The 18135-nt window shown below is 31.9% G+C and overlaps 1 protein-coding gene across 1 annotated transcript; it reads left to right on the top strand.

The window, feature by feature from the left end:
* Positions 1-1700: 1700 nt before the first annotated feature.
* On the top strand, positions 1701-14357 carry LOC143069118 (blastula protease 10-like). The gene is made up of 10 exons (XM_076243592.1): positions 1701-1859; positions 2419-2671; positions 5680-5827; positions 6479-6551; positions 9492-9692; positions 10106-10241; positions 11464-11583; positions 12083-12180; positions 12913-13031; positions 14158-14357. The coding sequence occupies exons 1-10, from the start codon at positions 1800-1802 to the stop codon at positions 14276-14278; spliced, it is 1329 nt and encodes a 442-aa protein (XP_076099707.1). The 5' UTR covers positions 1701-1799; the 3' UTR covers positions 14279-14357.
* Positions 14358-18135: the final 3778 nt, after the last annotated feature.

Below are 18135 nucleotides of genomic sequence, written 5' to 3'. Positions count from 1 at the left end.
GTAGATGTATTTGCTTTATATTTCCACCAATTTTATTTTGAATCCATATTAAATCATAGAAAAATGAGTTTGAACCATTGTTCATCTGTGTCATAGAAATGTAAAATGTTTAACTCATATCATGATGGCGTCCATAAAACGTTTTCTTTAGAGCGTCATGTATAACCCGGCCTCCTATAATGATGAGACCTACAAATAACTCCAGGTTCAAATGGAAATGATGTTGCACAGCTGTTCATGTAACTTTTGAAGCAGTAAATTCTGCACGCTTGTTTTTGGCGAGATTCCAATGGCAAAATGAAGTTTCCTTTTAGCAATGATGCTGTAATAAAATTCTTGCTAAATTTGAAATTCTTTTGGCGGTGTGTACTGTAAAAATACGTAGTCACGTCTTGGTGAAATTGTGAAGACAAATATGATGCCTCGTATTGAATCTACCAATTGTACTAAGTTTTAATATGTTCTTATCCAGATAATTGATAAAATATTTGCCACTGAACGTTATGCAAGCAACGAAAATGATGTGTCCATAGTACACGGATGCCCAACTCGCACTATCATTTTCTTTGTTCAATGGACAGTGAAATTGGACTTTACCTTCATAAAAAACTATATTGACCAAAAACTTTAACCTACAGTGGGACAGACTAACGAACGGACGGACGAACAGACGGACGCCTCTAGGCGGGGCATATAAAAAAAAGACTTACGGATTTCGATTGCTCCTCGGTATCTTCCATTATTATGTACATAAATGTATCTCATCGAATTTTCTTTAAAAAAAAAATACATTTCCAAGTGTACATTTGTTTGTTACTCTCTCGCCCTAAATAATTTCTATAGGCAAAATACAAAAATTCCATTTGTTTACTCTTATTTACTGTTCGCTCCATTTGAAACAACTTCATGAAATATTTAAATAGAAATGTATTCGATTGCTTTAAGTAATAAAAAAAAAAGATTAAACATTTTTCGAAGCATTAATATCTTGGCTCCTTAAATTAATTATGAATTTAAACAAAATTTAATTGTATTACCGCCTTCGCGCCTTCTTTTTATTCAAAATTTAAAGTACGATACAATAATTTGTTGATGTCCTAAGTGAAATTGTTCCTGTCCTTTTTCGGTATCAACTTTGACCCAATAATTTACAAAATGTTTGCGTCGGCGTTGATTCTACAAAATAAAGAGTTAATTTAATTGACACCAAAAGTACTTTTGAATTTACGCCGTATTTAATCTGCCATGACTTTATATTTTTCATAAAATTGAATTTAAAATGTACATGTTTGGGGGAAATACCAAAGTTACTGACATTTCTTAAATACCGTTGCATAAGGAGGGTAAATTATCGAAACTTAGCCTGTATGTCAGTTTGAATTTTCGACAAAAGAAAGCGATATCTAGTGATTTAATATTAGGACGTGCTTTCAGAGTGGATATTAAAATTAATTTAGGTGGAGGTTCCTTAATAGTTTAATTAAATAAACGAATCCTAGCAACAATATCGAAGTCTCTTCTTCATAATCTAAGGCCCATAAATTTTCTAATTTACCTCCAGGGTGACTGCATTGAAAAACTATCAATTTGAAAAAGTCAAAATGTCCCATCTGTTTACTTATTACTGTTGTAGTAAAATGTATCCTTATGTAATATTAGATGTGTCTTAGTAACCTTAGTTACAAATTAGTGTTTAATATTGTTTACTGTCATTTTCAACAAGGAAAAGGAAATATTTTCATGGCATATAAATTAGGAAGGAAACACTGCTTTGATGCAATACGATTTGAAACTTGAAAATGAAAACACTACTGCTGTTTCTTGTCTTTTTATTGTGTTTATCATGGACAACATCATTGGTGAGTACTTAATTTTCCGGACAACAATAATGAAAATTAAAAAAAATAAGTAAATAAATATATATATCATATTATATATAATAAACATTTTCTGCAATAATATTCTTTCAGTAGCAGCTTCCAGCACCTTAAGCTGTACTCTCTGGTATATAAGAGGTATTATGATTTCAATTTCAGTACGTGAGCCAAGCTTTTCGTGGAAAATATAAAATCACAAAAATACTGAACTCCGAGGAAAATTCAAAACGGACAGTCCTTAATAAAATGGCAAAATCAAATGATAAAACACATCAAACGAATGGACAACTTTCATATTCCTGACTTGGTACCGTGAGGGGAATAGTCAAATTTGAGGGATGCAAATTAATTGCAATTGTTAACATCCTACGTGGTATTTTGTTTTATTTCAGATTACCAATTTTAAGTAAATGTGTTTGTAAATGACGTAGTTTCGTTTTAACATTTCTAAGAGTCGATTTTTTATGAAACTTTTTTGTGTTTTTTTTTTTTGTGTTTTTCTTTTCGCTTTATAAATTAACATTAAACTTAACATGTGCAGCCATCATTACTGTCGGATTATTTGAAGAACTTGCCGCATTCTCCCCGACCACACAGAACAGAACTAAATGTACATCGCCCACCAGAAGAAGAAGGGACTGCGTTTGAATCTGATATTATTTTGTCACCGGAACAAGCTAATGAAATAGCTAAAGAGGTTCTGATCGGAAACAGGAAACGAAGACAGACAGTACAACAAGTTACCAAGATTTGGCCAAATGGTATTATAGTATATAGATATGACGATCAATGGCGTAAGTATAATTACAAGAGATCTTTATTTGGTTTTGCAAAAGATATATTTGCCCAGATAAACCTTGCTTTGCAAGTATTTCAGAAAAAGTGCATAATTTCCTTTTACAAACGTAATAAGGAGTTAAGCTATTTCAATTGATATTTTATAGTGTGTCTTTCTATGTTGCGATGTTACACTATTGTTTTAGATGAGGGTGAAGATTTAGTTCCATTAAAACGTTTAAACCCGTTGCAATTGTTTGCACCTGTTCTAAGTCAGTAATCTGATGTTCAGTGGTTGTCGTTTGTTGATGTGGTTCATAAGTGTTTCTCGTTTCTTGTGTTTTATATAGATTAGACAGTTAGTTTTTCCGTTTAAATGGTTTTATACTAGTCATTCCATGGGACTTTTATAGCTTGCTGTTCGGTGTGAGCCAAGGCTCTATGTTCAGTGAAGACTATATTTTGACTTACAATGGTTTAATTTTATAAATGGTGACTTGGATGGAGATTTTGCAAAGCTCGGTTTCCTTTTGATGCCTAGGCAAAACTTTTTGTCAATTTTATTTATTTTATCGGCTCTTTGATATTTTGATAAGTTTAGGTTGCTTGCTGTTTCACTGAATGTGTAGTACCACCAATAATAGCACGTAACATCCGGTTGCATACAAAAAAAGGATCGAAAAAGAATTATTCCCTTGAATTTGACAGATCACATAGGAAAATAATCCTACATTTCATTGCAGTAAAAATCTGATTCATTAACATCTATCTTGGCTGTTTCAAAGCTCGACAGTTTTTTTATTTGGTGTTTCTAAAGAATAGTTTAGAAACTTGAGGTTACATGGTTATTCAATCTTGTACGTTGGAGTTTGTTTATTTCCAGTGATGGTTATTTTCTTATAATTAAATTTTGAATGTAACGCGTCTTCTGATTGGCTGACGTTATTTTGATATGAGCCCATAGACATAATTTAGGCATGTGACCGTGACGTCATCAACGTTTTTTTCATGGTTTTCTACGGTTTAAAATGGAATTTAGAATTAAATTATAAGAAATGACTGTTATATTTTTTCTGTCTATTCGAAATAACATAAACAAGAGGCTCTCAAGAGCCTGAATCGCTCACCTGAATTTTTTTGGTTTAATCTCATATCAATGATTATTTTGGCTTTTCAATTTATTTAAATGTTCTTTGAATCGTCCTATTTTCTTCAAAAGCAAAAAAAAAATCATTTTCTCCTATGTTCTATTTTAGCCATAGGAGCTATGTTTCTTGACATACAAGGAAATGAAATATAAAATTTATACTAGATACTCTGAAACTCTAAAACTCATTTAGCCTATGTTTGGCTGAAATTGATACAGCAGTTTCAAAGGAGAAGATTTTTTAAAGTAAGTCAACATGATGAACAAATTGTGAAAAAAGTCTTTAAAGGGCAATAACTCCTTAAGAGGTCAATTGACAATTTTGGTCAAATTGACTTATTTGTAGATCTTACTTTGCTTAACATTTTTGCTATTAACAGTTTATCTGTATCTATAATAATATTCAAGATAATGACCAGAAACTGCAAAATTTCCTTAAAATTACCAATTAAGTGGCAGCAACCCAACAATGGTTTGTTTGATTCATCTGAAAATTTCAGGGCTGATAGATCTTGACCTAATGAACATTTTTACCCCATGTCAGATTTGCTCTAAATGCTTTCGTTTTTGAGATATAAGCCAAAAACTGCATTTGACCCCTATGTTCTATTTTAAGTAACGGCGGCCATGTTTTTTGACGGATCAAAAATCAAAGCACACACTTTGTGCAGGATAATCTAAGGAACAATCATGCTAAGTTTCATCCAAATCCATTCAGCAGTTTCAGAGGAGAAGATTTTTTAAAGTTAGCAAATATGATGAACAAATTGTGAAAAATTGTCATTAAAGGACAATAACCCCTTAAGGGGTCATTTGACAATTTTGGTCATATTAACTTATTTGTAGATCTTACTTTGCTGATCATTTTTGCTGTTTACAGTTTATCTTTATCTATAATAATATTCAAGATAATGACCAAAAACTGCAAAATTTCCTTAAAATTACCAATTAAGTGGCAGCAACCCAACAATGGTTTGTTTGATTCATCTGAAAATTTCAGGGCTGATAGATCTTGACCTAATGAACATTTTTACCCCTGTCAGATTTGCTCTAAATGCTTTCGTTTTTGAGATATAAGCCAAAAACTGCATTTGACCCCTATGTTCTATTTTAAGTAACGGCGGCCATGTTTTTTGACGGATCAAAAATCGAAGCACACACTTTGTGCAGGATACTCTAAGGAACAATCATGCTAAGTTTCATTTAAATCCATTCAGTAGTTTCAGAGGAGAAGATGTTTGAAAAATTGTTAACGACGACGACGGACGCCAAGTGATGAGAAAAGCTCACATGGCCTTTTAGGCCAGGTGAGCTAAAAATGTGGTGCACACTGTTAAATAACCCGCTACGCGCGTTATTCAGTGTGCACCAATTTTGTTATGTTATTTCTTCATAGACAGAAAAAATATTACAGTCATTCCTTAAATATGCAATGAAATGTTATGCGAAATTTTGTCTATAGTACTTGACAGGATAAAACTTTACTCATGCCAAGTATTTCTTTATTTGAAACAATGAAAGATAAATTCTGCACATTTAAATTTTTTTTTAACAAAAACTAATAGAGCAAAATCAATGGTGGTAAATACACCTGAAGATACATTCATTATCGAAATTATCGAAATGCGTGCAATTTGTACCGTTAATCTTACCATATAAGTTTATAACTTACGGGTTATTCAGTGCGCACTAGATTGTTTGGTATTTCATCATAGACTGAAAAATAATACAGTCATTCCTTAATTATTTTTTTTTTTTCATTCAACATCCAAAATAAAATGCATTTTCAGCTAGTGAAAAACATATTTTAATTCAAATGCTTTTTCAAGCAAATTTTGAATTCAAAATTTGATATATAAGTGTGTTTCTTTTCAACAGCTAATAACCAACTTGGTACTCTAGTAAAAACTAACGTAGAAAAGTCCATGAAATTGTGGGAGGACACTACATGCCTGAGATTTATTCGTCAGACACAAAACTCACCACGAATCGGTATCCATGGTGTCAACATACTCTTTGGAAACAAGTTTGTATACATTTTAGTACATGCTTTATTACATTTGTAGTAACATATATAGAAATAACCTACGAAAAGTATAATCATTATTATCTTTCAAGAATATTTTTAATTGAAAGGCGTAAGTAAATTTCATATTTTTAGTGAACATATTTATTTTTGTGCGTGTATGTGGAATGTCATAGAATACACACACAAAACAAGAAAATGTGATCAAAGTTAACCCCAAATTTTATCAAATCTAGTTTTTCAAAGACTTTGAAAGGATATAGTATACTACAAAACAAATTATAAGATCGAATACTAATATTTATGAATTTTCACAATTCACTTGCCAGACAATATTTCGAATGTTAAATGACATATATTCAGAAAAGAGGTATTCACTTTTGCAAACATTTTCTTTAACAATTAAAGAAATAATCTTTTTTTTCCCTTTAAATCACATTTTGTTGTCTGCATTAACCTAAAATATTTTTCGGGCACGAGACAAAATCAGATAGCATTTGCTGATCACTGTATTTTCATGCTTGGAAACATATTGACTCATTATGAATAATTATTAACTTTTGAGCAATGTTTTTTTCTGAATAATTTCTGTGTGTGGAATATGGTTTTCAAAACACGAAAAGCTATAATCGTCTCAAATTATTCATGCAGGTGTCAATCAATGATAGGAAGGTATGCATTTGGATTCCAAGACTTGGAAATTGCCCCATACTGTATAAACAAGGTATGAAATCTGTTTTCTATTTACTTTTATTTTTAATTTGTTCTTTTTCTAATATGTAAGATAATTTAACTGATATTATTATAACCAAGTTACAATTATTTTCGAATATTTTAGTCACATGTTCCTGAATATACTTTTAGTTATCTTGGTGTTACTAGGGGTGTTTCAGAATTTTACACCAATGTGGAAAAATCATGCACCCTGATGAGCAGCCAAAGGGTGTATGCATTTGAAACACCAGTTTAAAATTCCTCACAACACTGATTACACCAAAATAACGAATTTATTTATAATGAAGCGTTCTTTTACTCATTTTTATACTCAGTCGGAAACCCGGTTGGAATAGAACAAAAGAATCGAAGCTCTTTGTTAGAGAAGGCGATAAATGCTTACTGTAATGTTTACTATAGTGACAAAAAAATTAAAAGTTAATAGAAACAAACAAAATTACAATTTTCTTCTCAATTACGAAGTGTTTTATTTTAAAAACACCATTTGCATAAGTTTTTAATTTATCTAGTACATAGTTAAGCAGAACAATTAGATATCAAGTCGACGACATGGATATCTTTCAAGTTGGATGTAGAAAATGCATAACCTCCGATTTTTTTTTTTAAATTTACCACGGACGGAAAACATATCAATCTATTAGTTCAGTAATTTTCGTGTCTGCCCTTCCATTATGTGACTCAAGAAAAAAATCAAAAAAATGGGTAACAATTGTATCGAAAAGAGAGAATCGAGTGCACCTTTTTATGTTAGGGCGTGTTTGAGTTGAATATTTTGTCTTGATATCGTACAAAGCAAGAATATTTCATACATCTTTTGGCTTCAGATTCTATCATTTTTATATGAAAGCTACAGGTTGACTTTATAACATAAAAAAATCACAGTACTAAAAGATGAAATATATGGGTCAAGTGAAATACCTATCTAATGAATCACAAAAACAGAGTAGGTGTGTTCGAATAGCTATTTTTTTTTAATGAAAGTACTTGACGACAGTCTTTCAAGTTGGATGATGAAAATGCACATCTTCGAAAAATTATAATTTTTTGTGTGTGATAACCAGGGTTTATAGTCTTCAACCAGTAAAACAATCTAGTCTGCCCTTCCACGAAATATTTAATTAGAATTTTTTTTAAATGTTTATGAATTTTCAAACATTCCACCTGACAACCGATCAGACAATAGTTTTAAGTTGAATCAATGCAGACAAGATCATTAACTGATGCTCATTAGCTAGTTGATACATTTGTCTTTTAAAATACAACTGACATATAAGGATCGTAATGGTGCAATGTGGATAAATTTATCGGTTTCCGAGAGCAAAATTGGCAGCGCGTCATCCCTACAATGGCTTCTATTTCTACGATTGTGAAAATGAACTGGCGTAATGGGGAGATAATTTTGACGAAGTAGATTCCTGACTGTACTGGGATGTAATGAAGATTTTTCAACATTTTTCAACAGGGATGTTGCTGTGCAATTTCAAATACCCCTCCCCCAACCCCCAAAAAACAAAAACACAAAACTCAATTTTCTGGAAATTTGGAACTTTTTGTGTATTTGGGATTTGTAAATAAAAGAAAAATAAATTCTTGCACCCAAATTTTTTCATTATTTATCATTTATTCTTTTCTTTTTCTCTTCTTAATTTTGGATGTTTGCTGCATTAGAAATAAATATGTATCTTTATTCTTCAATTGGGTGCATACTTTTCATATGTAACACCAACAGATATCGCAAGCCTGCATTTGTTTACTAGTATTATACAGTTATCGTTTTAAAGCTTCGCCCCGAGCTCCGCACACTGTCGGACTTATTGTTGTTAATATCTGTTGACGAGTGTTGTATGAACTTAAGTGACCACAGAATGTGTATCGCAATCGCATTCGTATGACGTACTTCTCCGAATATGAATGTTCCAGTCCCTGAATCATAACCCACTTTCTGCTCATAGACAAACAGCAGGATTAACTCCATTTTCTACGGCGCCAATCTTAGATGTGTAAATCACAAAATCAACCATGCAAATGTCAATAATTAGTGAATGCACGGACAGTTCAAAATTCTGAAGCATAGGACAAATCATACACTTTCGTCTCAATTTGGACAATGTTTTGTTATTTCTTTTTATCCTGTAATTGGGTGTCCTACTATACAGATACAGCCCTACAGATATCGCTGTGCTGTATCTGTATACTATACAGATATCGCTTTAAAGCTCCGCCCACTGCCGGAATGAGTATTGTTTGAACCTGTGTGACCTCAGAATGTGTATTCCAGTTGCATTCCAATGACGATGACAATTGTTGATTTCAAAACTTGAATGTGTATGATTGTGTTACAAAATCAACCATGTCAATTTCAGCATGCATGTTTAGTGAATGTCTTGTCTGAAGCGTAGGACAACTCGTACACTTCTGTTTCAAATTTGACAATGTTTTGTTATTTGTATTTACTGTTGAAATTAGTTGTTATGTTAAGATAGATAATTATTCACCTTAAGCGATGTATTATTGTTGACCATTCGAGATTCTTTTTTGCGAATGTGTGATTTTGATATTACTACGCGGGCCTCAAGGGATTACAAATCGAAAATAAATGCTAAATATGTTAGTTTTTGTGTCTTTCAAAACACAAACAATATACAGAATTAATTGCAGGATAAAGACAATAACTGTTTAGTGTCTTTAAATATCAGCTGTATTTGTACTCGTCTCGAAACAGGTGTAGTAGCTCGCTAAAAGCTCGCATACACCTCGTTTCCTAGCCTCGTACAAATACAGCTGATATTTAAAGACACTAAACAGTTATTGTCTATTTACTCGTCTCTAGTGAAGCTCGCATTACTCCTGTTTCTTAACCTCGTACGAATACAGCTGATATTTAAATACACTAAAAAGTTCTTCACACGATTTATGAACTATTTTACAGATTGGCAGCTTGGCCCATGAATTTGGTCACGTAGCAGGCATGTTTCACGAACACTCGCGACCAGATAGAGATTCAAACATCACAGTGTTTTTGGACAATGTCAAAACTGGAAATGAACAATTCTTTAACAAACATGGGACGGACACAGAACGAACGAATGAACCATATGACATTGGATCTGTTATGCACTACGGCCCATTGGTAAAAATTAAGCAATATTTTTATTCCAAACAAGTAATCTGAAAACATCATTGGTAAAACGACTTTATTTTCCACGTGTCTTTTGTTTTAATCTTCATAGACGATATACGTATATATAAAAGCATAATATAGCTACATTTACAACCAACTGCTTTGAGTGTGTATGAAATTTATAAAATCCTTTTAATTAACAAAATAAATAATATAAAGCAATACACAATTCTGAAGCAGTGTAGATACACGTTACTAGTATAATTGGCCAGTTAGTCTACTACGGAGTCAAAATAATTGTTTCAAAGCAAAGACGCTAATTTTAGTTTTGTATTTCGTCTCCAAAATTTGCTATTTAAGAATCTAATACTTGTTTTATATGATTTTTTTTTCTATCCGCATACTCTCTTGCTATATTTCAGTTTTTTAGTAAAGATGCCAACGCCAATAAATATACTTTGCAACCACACGATAGAAGACTAACGGCTGCTATGGGACAAAGAGCACACTTGAGTTTTACAGATATAAAAACAATCAATGATTTATATGATTGCAATAGTAAGTAGATTTATAAAAAGATAAAATTCAACTTCCTTGTTCACAGTTCATGTATAGGAGAAGCCCTTGATTCTATTCCGAACATTTCAAACAAGAGACATCAAAGTGATCTGTTCTTGCTTACCCTGGTTCATATAGCAATTTAAAATAAAAACAAATACTTATTTACTCGGAGACAAACGTTTTCCCTGATACAGTAACATATCTTCTTAAACGCATATTAGTCACACACTCATTTGCTATTATAAAGCAGGGAATATTGCATATAATAGTTAACAAAGGTACCAGGATTATAATTTGATACGCCGGACGCTCTTTTCGACGCTCAGATCAAAAGAGTTATAAAGCCAAATTAGTATATATTTAGTTGAAGAGCATTGAGGACTTAAAATTCCAAAAAGTTGTGCCAAATACGGCAAAGGTAATCTATTCCTGGGATAAGAAAATCCTTAGTTTTTCGAAAAAATCCAAGTTTTGCAACAGGATATATGCATATTGGTAGATTGTTAACATGGTATTTGACTTAATATGCATATTATAAATACAGCTGGTTATAAAAGGACAAATCACCGGGCTTAAAAGGAGAAAATATCATCTTCATCATGAAATTCACATGTTTTAAAAAATATAAAATTATATGATACAGTCAACAGTAACAAGACCGTATCTATATTACATGGATTCACCGCTCGAACTATCATTTTCTATGTTCAGTGGACCGTGAAGTTTTGGATCAAAACTGTAATTTGACATTAATTAGATTAGATTAGATTAGAAAGATTACATCATAGGAAACATGTGTAATAAGTTTCAAGTTGATTGGCATCCACTTCATCAAAAACTGTCCTGACCAAAAACTTTAACCTGAACATTAACCAAAAGCTTTAACCTGAGGCGGGATAGACGGACAGACGGACGAACGAATGAACGGACGAACAGACGCACAGAACGAAAATCATACTAGTAATGCTCCTATAGATGGGGCATAAAAGTATATAATGTTCATTGTTTGTTATATGTATTCTGTCTTTTGTTTCGAAATGAAACTTTATTTCTATTCTGTAATGGCTATAGCAACGTTTAATAATGACTAAAATAAACTACGATTTAAAGAGGATATTCGTCTCAAGTTTTTTTGTAACAAAATACCTATGACATCAGAATGATCTAAGTAATGTCTTCTACAACAATCTTAAACAGATGTTGTTTTTTTTTCTTTCAGAAAACTGTCCAAGAGGTTTGCAATGTAAACACGGTGGTTACATTGGTCCGAACTGTGCTTGTACGTGCCCGTTGGGTTTAACTGGAAGAGAATGTACACAGGTTGTACATAGTTCGTCAGGTACATTAATAAGTATATTCTATTTAAGTTCAAAATCAGATTTACGTCATTATAAGTTGGTTACTTCTACCTTCTTTGATGTGGCGATTTACAAAGTCGTCCATTTGAGACATAAACGTCCGCCACTGAATTGCACACTCATGACTGTGGACAGGCACTGATATATTTTGGCTAGGTTGAAGATGGTCCTAACCTTACCTAGGATACTGGTATAATAGTACACAACACAAGAACGAACTTTGCAATCGATTGGAAATGGCAGACTAACATTTCATAAAACATAAAGATGTTTTCTAAACAATAAAGAAAGAAAATATGCAAATAATATTTTGTGCTCGACCTGCAAAAAATATTTTGTGCTCGACCTTTAACATTGGGTGAACCAAATGAAAATTAAACCCAAACATTTCAAGGTGCATTGTCAACTGTAATATACATATACTATAATACATACTAGTTTTGTATTTTAGTTTAATTCACTTATTATTTTTTTTTCCAGGATGTGGAGGAGTGTTGACAGGTTCATCAGGAAAATTCTCGAGTCCTGGTTATCCACAAAAATACCCAATCTCAACAAGTTGCACATGGCTGATACAGGTATTGTAATAAAAGTAATATGCTAGTAATATAACTTGTAAAAATGTATAATGTATACAAAAGTTGATGGAGAGTTGTTTCATTGGCATTCATACCACATCTACTTAAATCTAAAAAAAATAATTAAAATATACACCAAAGTGAACTTTTCGAATGAGGACAACATAGTGACAACACACAAGAAAAACCACTTGCGAACTACAAAATCAACCCTAACACAGGAAAAAATGTTGAGTGATATGATATTCTAGAGAACCAAATATACCATGAACAAGTGCCAGTAATGACGTAGGAATTCTGAGATCTAAAGGAGTTCATCTGACGCAGTCTTTAGTTTTTAGAATATCACTTCACGTGTGTTCCATTGAACTTGTTGTCGTTCGTCCATTGACTGGTGATCGAGATTGTTCCTGTGTATCTGTTACCATTGATGGTGATTCGAATACTAAGAATCTTGAACATTTTAGATTTCGATAAACTCTTTATTTAACAACGAAATAATAGGCGTTTGATACTAGTATTGCAAAAAAATAATTCTAATAGTTGATCAATTCTCCCACAACGAGAAAAAAAACCAGGAATCAAGTAGAGAAATAGAAAAGTCACTGAAAACTGTTATTCTTTGTTTTTCGTTTTGTTTCCATTTTATATTTGCACCATTATAAAGTTATATCTTAAAAACTCATATCTTAAAATTATGATTAATGATAACAATTTATTAAAACATTTCAGGGCCGAGCAGGATCTTCCATCAGCTTAAGATTTACCTCATTAGACATCGAACAGGATGTCAATTGTTTTTATGACCACCTCGAAGTAAAAACTTATGGACCAACTTTGGAAGGACCGAGGTAGGACAAATTGAGATTTTGTTTTCATTTGTGTCAATATTACATTTTTTTTTTAAATTGCAATCGTCTAGCGTAAAACTGAACAAGGGATAGAAAAAAGCTCAGTTATAGAACGAAATATATATTTTTTGGCTTATATCTTACATGTCAACATAATATGAAGTTTATTTTTTCGTTCGCTGCGCTCTCTAAAAGGTTTACATTGTGGCTTGCAGCTGGTATTTAACGATATAGAGAACTCGATAATTTATACGAATCGGGCGACTATATCTAAGATTAAGGGACATGAATATGTAAAAACGAAACGTACACAATGAAAAGTTGTCAAACTTCAAAAACATCAACAACAGTTTTGTTGGCATATCTGTAGCTACTTAAAGGAAAGACAATTACTGTGACTTAATCACCAGGAAACACTTAAATTATGGGACACGTTCAAATATATGAATTTTTGCATTTCATAATTTCAATGTAGTCAAAGGAAATATGATAATGATGTTAATGATAAATATGGTGATTCTACACAATATTACAAGTTATAAACACCTTTATTAAAAAGAATTTTATACCACAAAGTGATTATAAATACTTATCCATGAAAATTGAAAAGATATTTAAAAAGGTATTAACGCAATTACCGATCTCCGAGGTAATTTAAAAGGGGATTGTTAAAACCTGCTAACGGAACGAACGGAAAACATTTTTATTACGATGGTATTACTGACTGGGTATTGGCATTTTACAGAGAAGGTGGTTGGTTGAACTAGATGTTTTATCTAGGTAAACCTCCTGCATGTGTGAGATTCGTTCAAAACTCTGTTACATTGGTATAAATTCTTCATTTCCGTAAAATATCCCAGGTAAAGATTACCTTAGCCGTATTTGGCACAACTTTTTGGAATTTTGAATCCTCAATGCTCTTCAACTTTTTACTTGTTAGGTTTTATAAATATTGTGATATGAGCGTCACTGGTGAGTCTTATGTAGACGAAACGCGCGTCCGGCGTACTAAATTATAATCCTGGTACCTTTGATAACTACTATAAATTATAATTTCTTAAAAATGTAGTTAGATATGAAAGGACACACATATCATTATGATTAATATACTTTAATAACATTTCAGATATTGCGGTAACACCTCTCCAGGAGAGATCAGATACAACGGAAATGCTTTGGTTGTGAAGTTTGTCTCAGATCAACAATATACAAACTACGGATTTGAAGCACAATATTCTATTCATTAATACTTGTCAACAAAATTTGACTTTTTTTGTCATTTTGCACACACATCATGAACATATTTTTAATAAAAATCAAACACAATATTGTTTGTTGATTTTATGTTTGAATTAAATACTAGTTTGTCATTTGAAAGTTCTCCGAGAACATCCATTTTATACTTCGACTGTTGGTTCAAAAACTATGTTGTTGTTCTTAAACTAAGATTGCAAAACCCTTCGTAAAAGTTTGAACTAACAAGTTTTGTTTTGATCTAACTTTAGGTACTTTGGTCATGATGGACTCACATAATATACATGTGTGTGTGTTTGCTTTCAAAACTTCTGGTCTCGAACAAGTCTGATTAATTTTATACAAATAACATATGTCGTGTGCATGGGTATCGAATTATTGGTTTAATTTTCATTAAGTACTTTCGAGAACAATCAAATATTTGCTTCAGTTGTGTATTTCGGTGTTTTTTTGTCACATTAGTTGTCGTTTCAAAATATGTGTAGTTGTTAGTTAACGCAAGCTTCTCCGTTTTCCTATGGAAGGGAAAGGGTCTGGGATACAAGATGAACGCCCAAATCAGAATTCTCTGTAGTTGTTATTGATGTTGATATTGGTTTTCCTGTAGAGTTTGAAAATCAACTTAGGAATTTCGTGTTAATGGGAGACTCTGTTTAGTTCTTTCAGAACTAATGTAGATTCAAAGCAATATTAAAAGGTTGAATTTGGTAAGGACGTTAGTGTTTAATGGAGGCCTAATGTCAACGTCTACACTTTTCTGTATCCTTTTCCCCATTCATTTTATTTGGTTTTTTTTACCGTTTTCCTGTTATTAAGGTACGCCTGGTTGCTACTAACATTCTCTTTGCAATAACTTATGAACCGTTCTACCAATGCTTTTCATTTTAAATTTAATATTTTGATATGCATGACAAAAGGGAGGTAGAAGTGGCAATTTACAATTTTCCTATTCAGGAGTTGTGTTCCTTCATTTGTAGGAAAATTGCACAATTTATTGATTCCGTTCAATAAAGGCAACAGAAGTATACCGCTGTTCAAAATTCATAAATCGATAGAGAAAAATAAATCCGGGTTTCAAACTAAAACTGAGGGAAACGTATCAAATATAAGATAATTACGACACAACAGAGATCCAACATCGAAATGTAACTCACACAGAAACGAACTATAATGGCCATTTTCCTGACGTGGTACAAAAAAGCCTTTTTCGAATGGTTTTCACAAATATAATATGTTGTTACTAATCATGCTAATGGCATAATGAGTTTTAATTCAGCAACAGAAATAAAAAATAGTTGTAAAACTGTGCATATTTGCCTCTATATTATAAAACAAATAAAAATAAGCAGTCATAACAATTGGCATAATTATATATCATAAGGTCAATTTCTATTTACCTTGAAAATGTAAGACAAATCAGTCATCTGTTACGTCTAGTTCATAGATTTTGGCACATTTTATGTAATTTTCTAAATCGACAGGAAGAGCATTGTCCAATAAAAACTTGTGTTTTCAAAGTTCTTACTTGGTCAGGTAGAATTTCGTTCATTTTCATTTAGAATGTCCTTAGATTTTCCAAATGAAAAATTTGTTCTGTTGCACCAACAACAAATACAAAAATAATGATATTAATTTTAGATTCAAAAGATCGAGCAATTTTCCGATATTTTGAGCGATGCAGATAGAATGTGAAAGTGAACATTCCCCCTTTAAATGATAGTGACATGCGATGGCCGGTTTCAGATTCGGTATTTGCAGTACTTAAGCCAGCAGATAATTTCATTAAACACTAAAGCAAAAACAACCGTAGTATACCGATATTCAATAGTCATAAATCTGATTCCATAACCAAGTCTGGTTTTACTTTTAGTCCTTTTAGGTTTTATCAGGTGTTCAACTTTTGCTAAACTTTTATTTATTTTGCCCTCGAGCATAACTAAAGAGACACTGAAATTCACAATAAAGTTGGTTCCCGCAATATTATTGTCTGCATTATCAGCAACAACCTTTTTTAGATATTAGTATCTGAATACATTTTTTATCTTCAGGTTTTGATATTACTTTTTAAAACTCATATTCTAAGCATGACCCAGGTAAGGTTTTTATAGAAAACAAACTTCTTATACAAACCTGAATCACCTAGGCGTTTCAACATGAGCAAAAAAATCGTATTAATCACATAAAACGTTTTCTTATATTCATTAAGTTTTTAAAATAGGAATCAAAATCAGGAAAAAAACACAAAATTCCTTTTATTTAAAGTAGTAGTGATCTTGCACTCATTGTACCATTTTCTATATCAAACCATTCATTAAAAAATGCCAGGTTGCAATTAGTATATTAAAAATACTCTTCGATATTACAATATTTCCAATGCCCTCATCTTTTTAGACCTACAATATATGGAATAATGTATGTAGGTCATTATTGAACTAGACTTTCATTTTCATAGACAACTTCAATACTTTTAAATGCGTTTAATCCCAATGCAATTGTTTTCATCTGTCCTAAGTCAAGAATCTGATGTTCAGTGGTTGTCGTCTGACTATTTGGTTCATAATTGTTTCTCATTTCTCGTTTTTTTAAATTTAAATTAGACCGTTGTTTTTCACGTTTGAAAGGTTTTACACTTGTATTTTTTGGGGCCCTCTATAGCTTGATCTTCAGAACGATCCAAGGCTCCGTGTCGAAGGCCGTACCTTGACCTATAATGATTACTTTTATGAATTGTGACTTGGATGGAAGGTTGTCTCATTAGCACTCATACCACATCTTCCTAGATATATTATTTACGTAGTACTACATAGGCATTCTTTTATTCATAGTATAGGATAAATGTTTCATATTGTAGTGTATCAAAGTAAAATGTATGACAATTTTGCGCCTCATATACTTTAAGGTAGCACAAACTTTTTTTAGTCAATTATAGATTGCAATGTGAGTGAAACGACATATTCCTTTCGTGACATTATTGAAAATAGACTCAAAAGAAAGATACTGTCTGAGTGTTTATGAATGAAAGTAATATAAGTGTCAATATTGCGCTAAACATATATTGAGATAGCACTTACTTTTATTTTTTCAATAGATGCTCACTTTAAATTGCATTGCACTTGGAATGATATATCGCTATTGAGACAGTATTAAAAAACGATTGCGTAGACTATAGGTTTTAATAACAAACTGTCTGAATGTCTTTGGAAATAAAACAAAATTCTACTGCACAGGTCTTTATTGTATGTATACTTTAAGGAGGATATCATGGTTAACAAATATAAGGTCCAAAGCAGTATTGATGGTTTAATTTTTTTTTCTGCGTTTCGTTATTTGGATCAAATTAACATATTAAGTGTGTTTTCGATTTAACTGGCCATAAACACCTTTTTATTCGAGCATGCCTGTTAGTTCGTAGTAAAATAAAAAAACAATACTCCGTTTTTTTTTAATTTCGTTCTGTTTTTTCATGTTTAATGGAAATATTCTAGGTCAGTTTTGCCTCCTTCATATTATAATACAATTTCAATATATTATAATTTCTATTAATAAAGTGGAAGAGTTGGAAACCGGAAATTAGAAATAAAAATGACAACAACTCTTTATAATTTGCATGCGTTCGATGCACTTTTCTGAATTTCCTAACTAGTGAACGAATTTTAATTCGAGATTTTGGTCTTAGCATCAACTGAAAAGTCGGGAAAATATTATCAAGTCATATTCAGTATTGCAATAAGATTTCAGATGTAAGGTAGTAAAATCGGTACTTTTCGCTTCTAGTCAATTGTGACTCTTAACTGTTTTGGATTCGAGCGTCACTGATGAGTCTTTAGTAGACAAAACGCGCGTCTGGCGT

This window comes from Mytilus galloprovincialis, chromosome 3 (assembly GCF_965363235.1).
Source record: "Mytilus galloprovincialis chromosome 3, xbMytGall1.hap1.1, whole genome shotgun sequence".
NCBI classification, from domain to species: Eukaryota; Metazoa; Mollusca; class Bivalvia; order Mytilida; family Mytilidae; genus Mytilus; species Mytilus galloprovincialis.
This window is presented reverse-complemented; position numbering and strand designations above follow the sequence as displayed.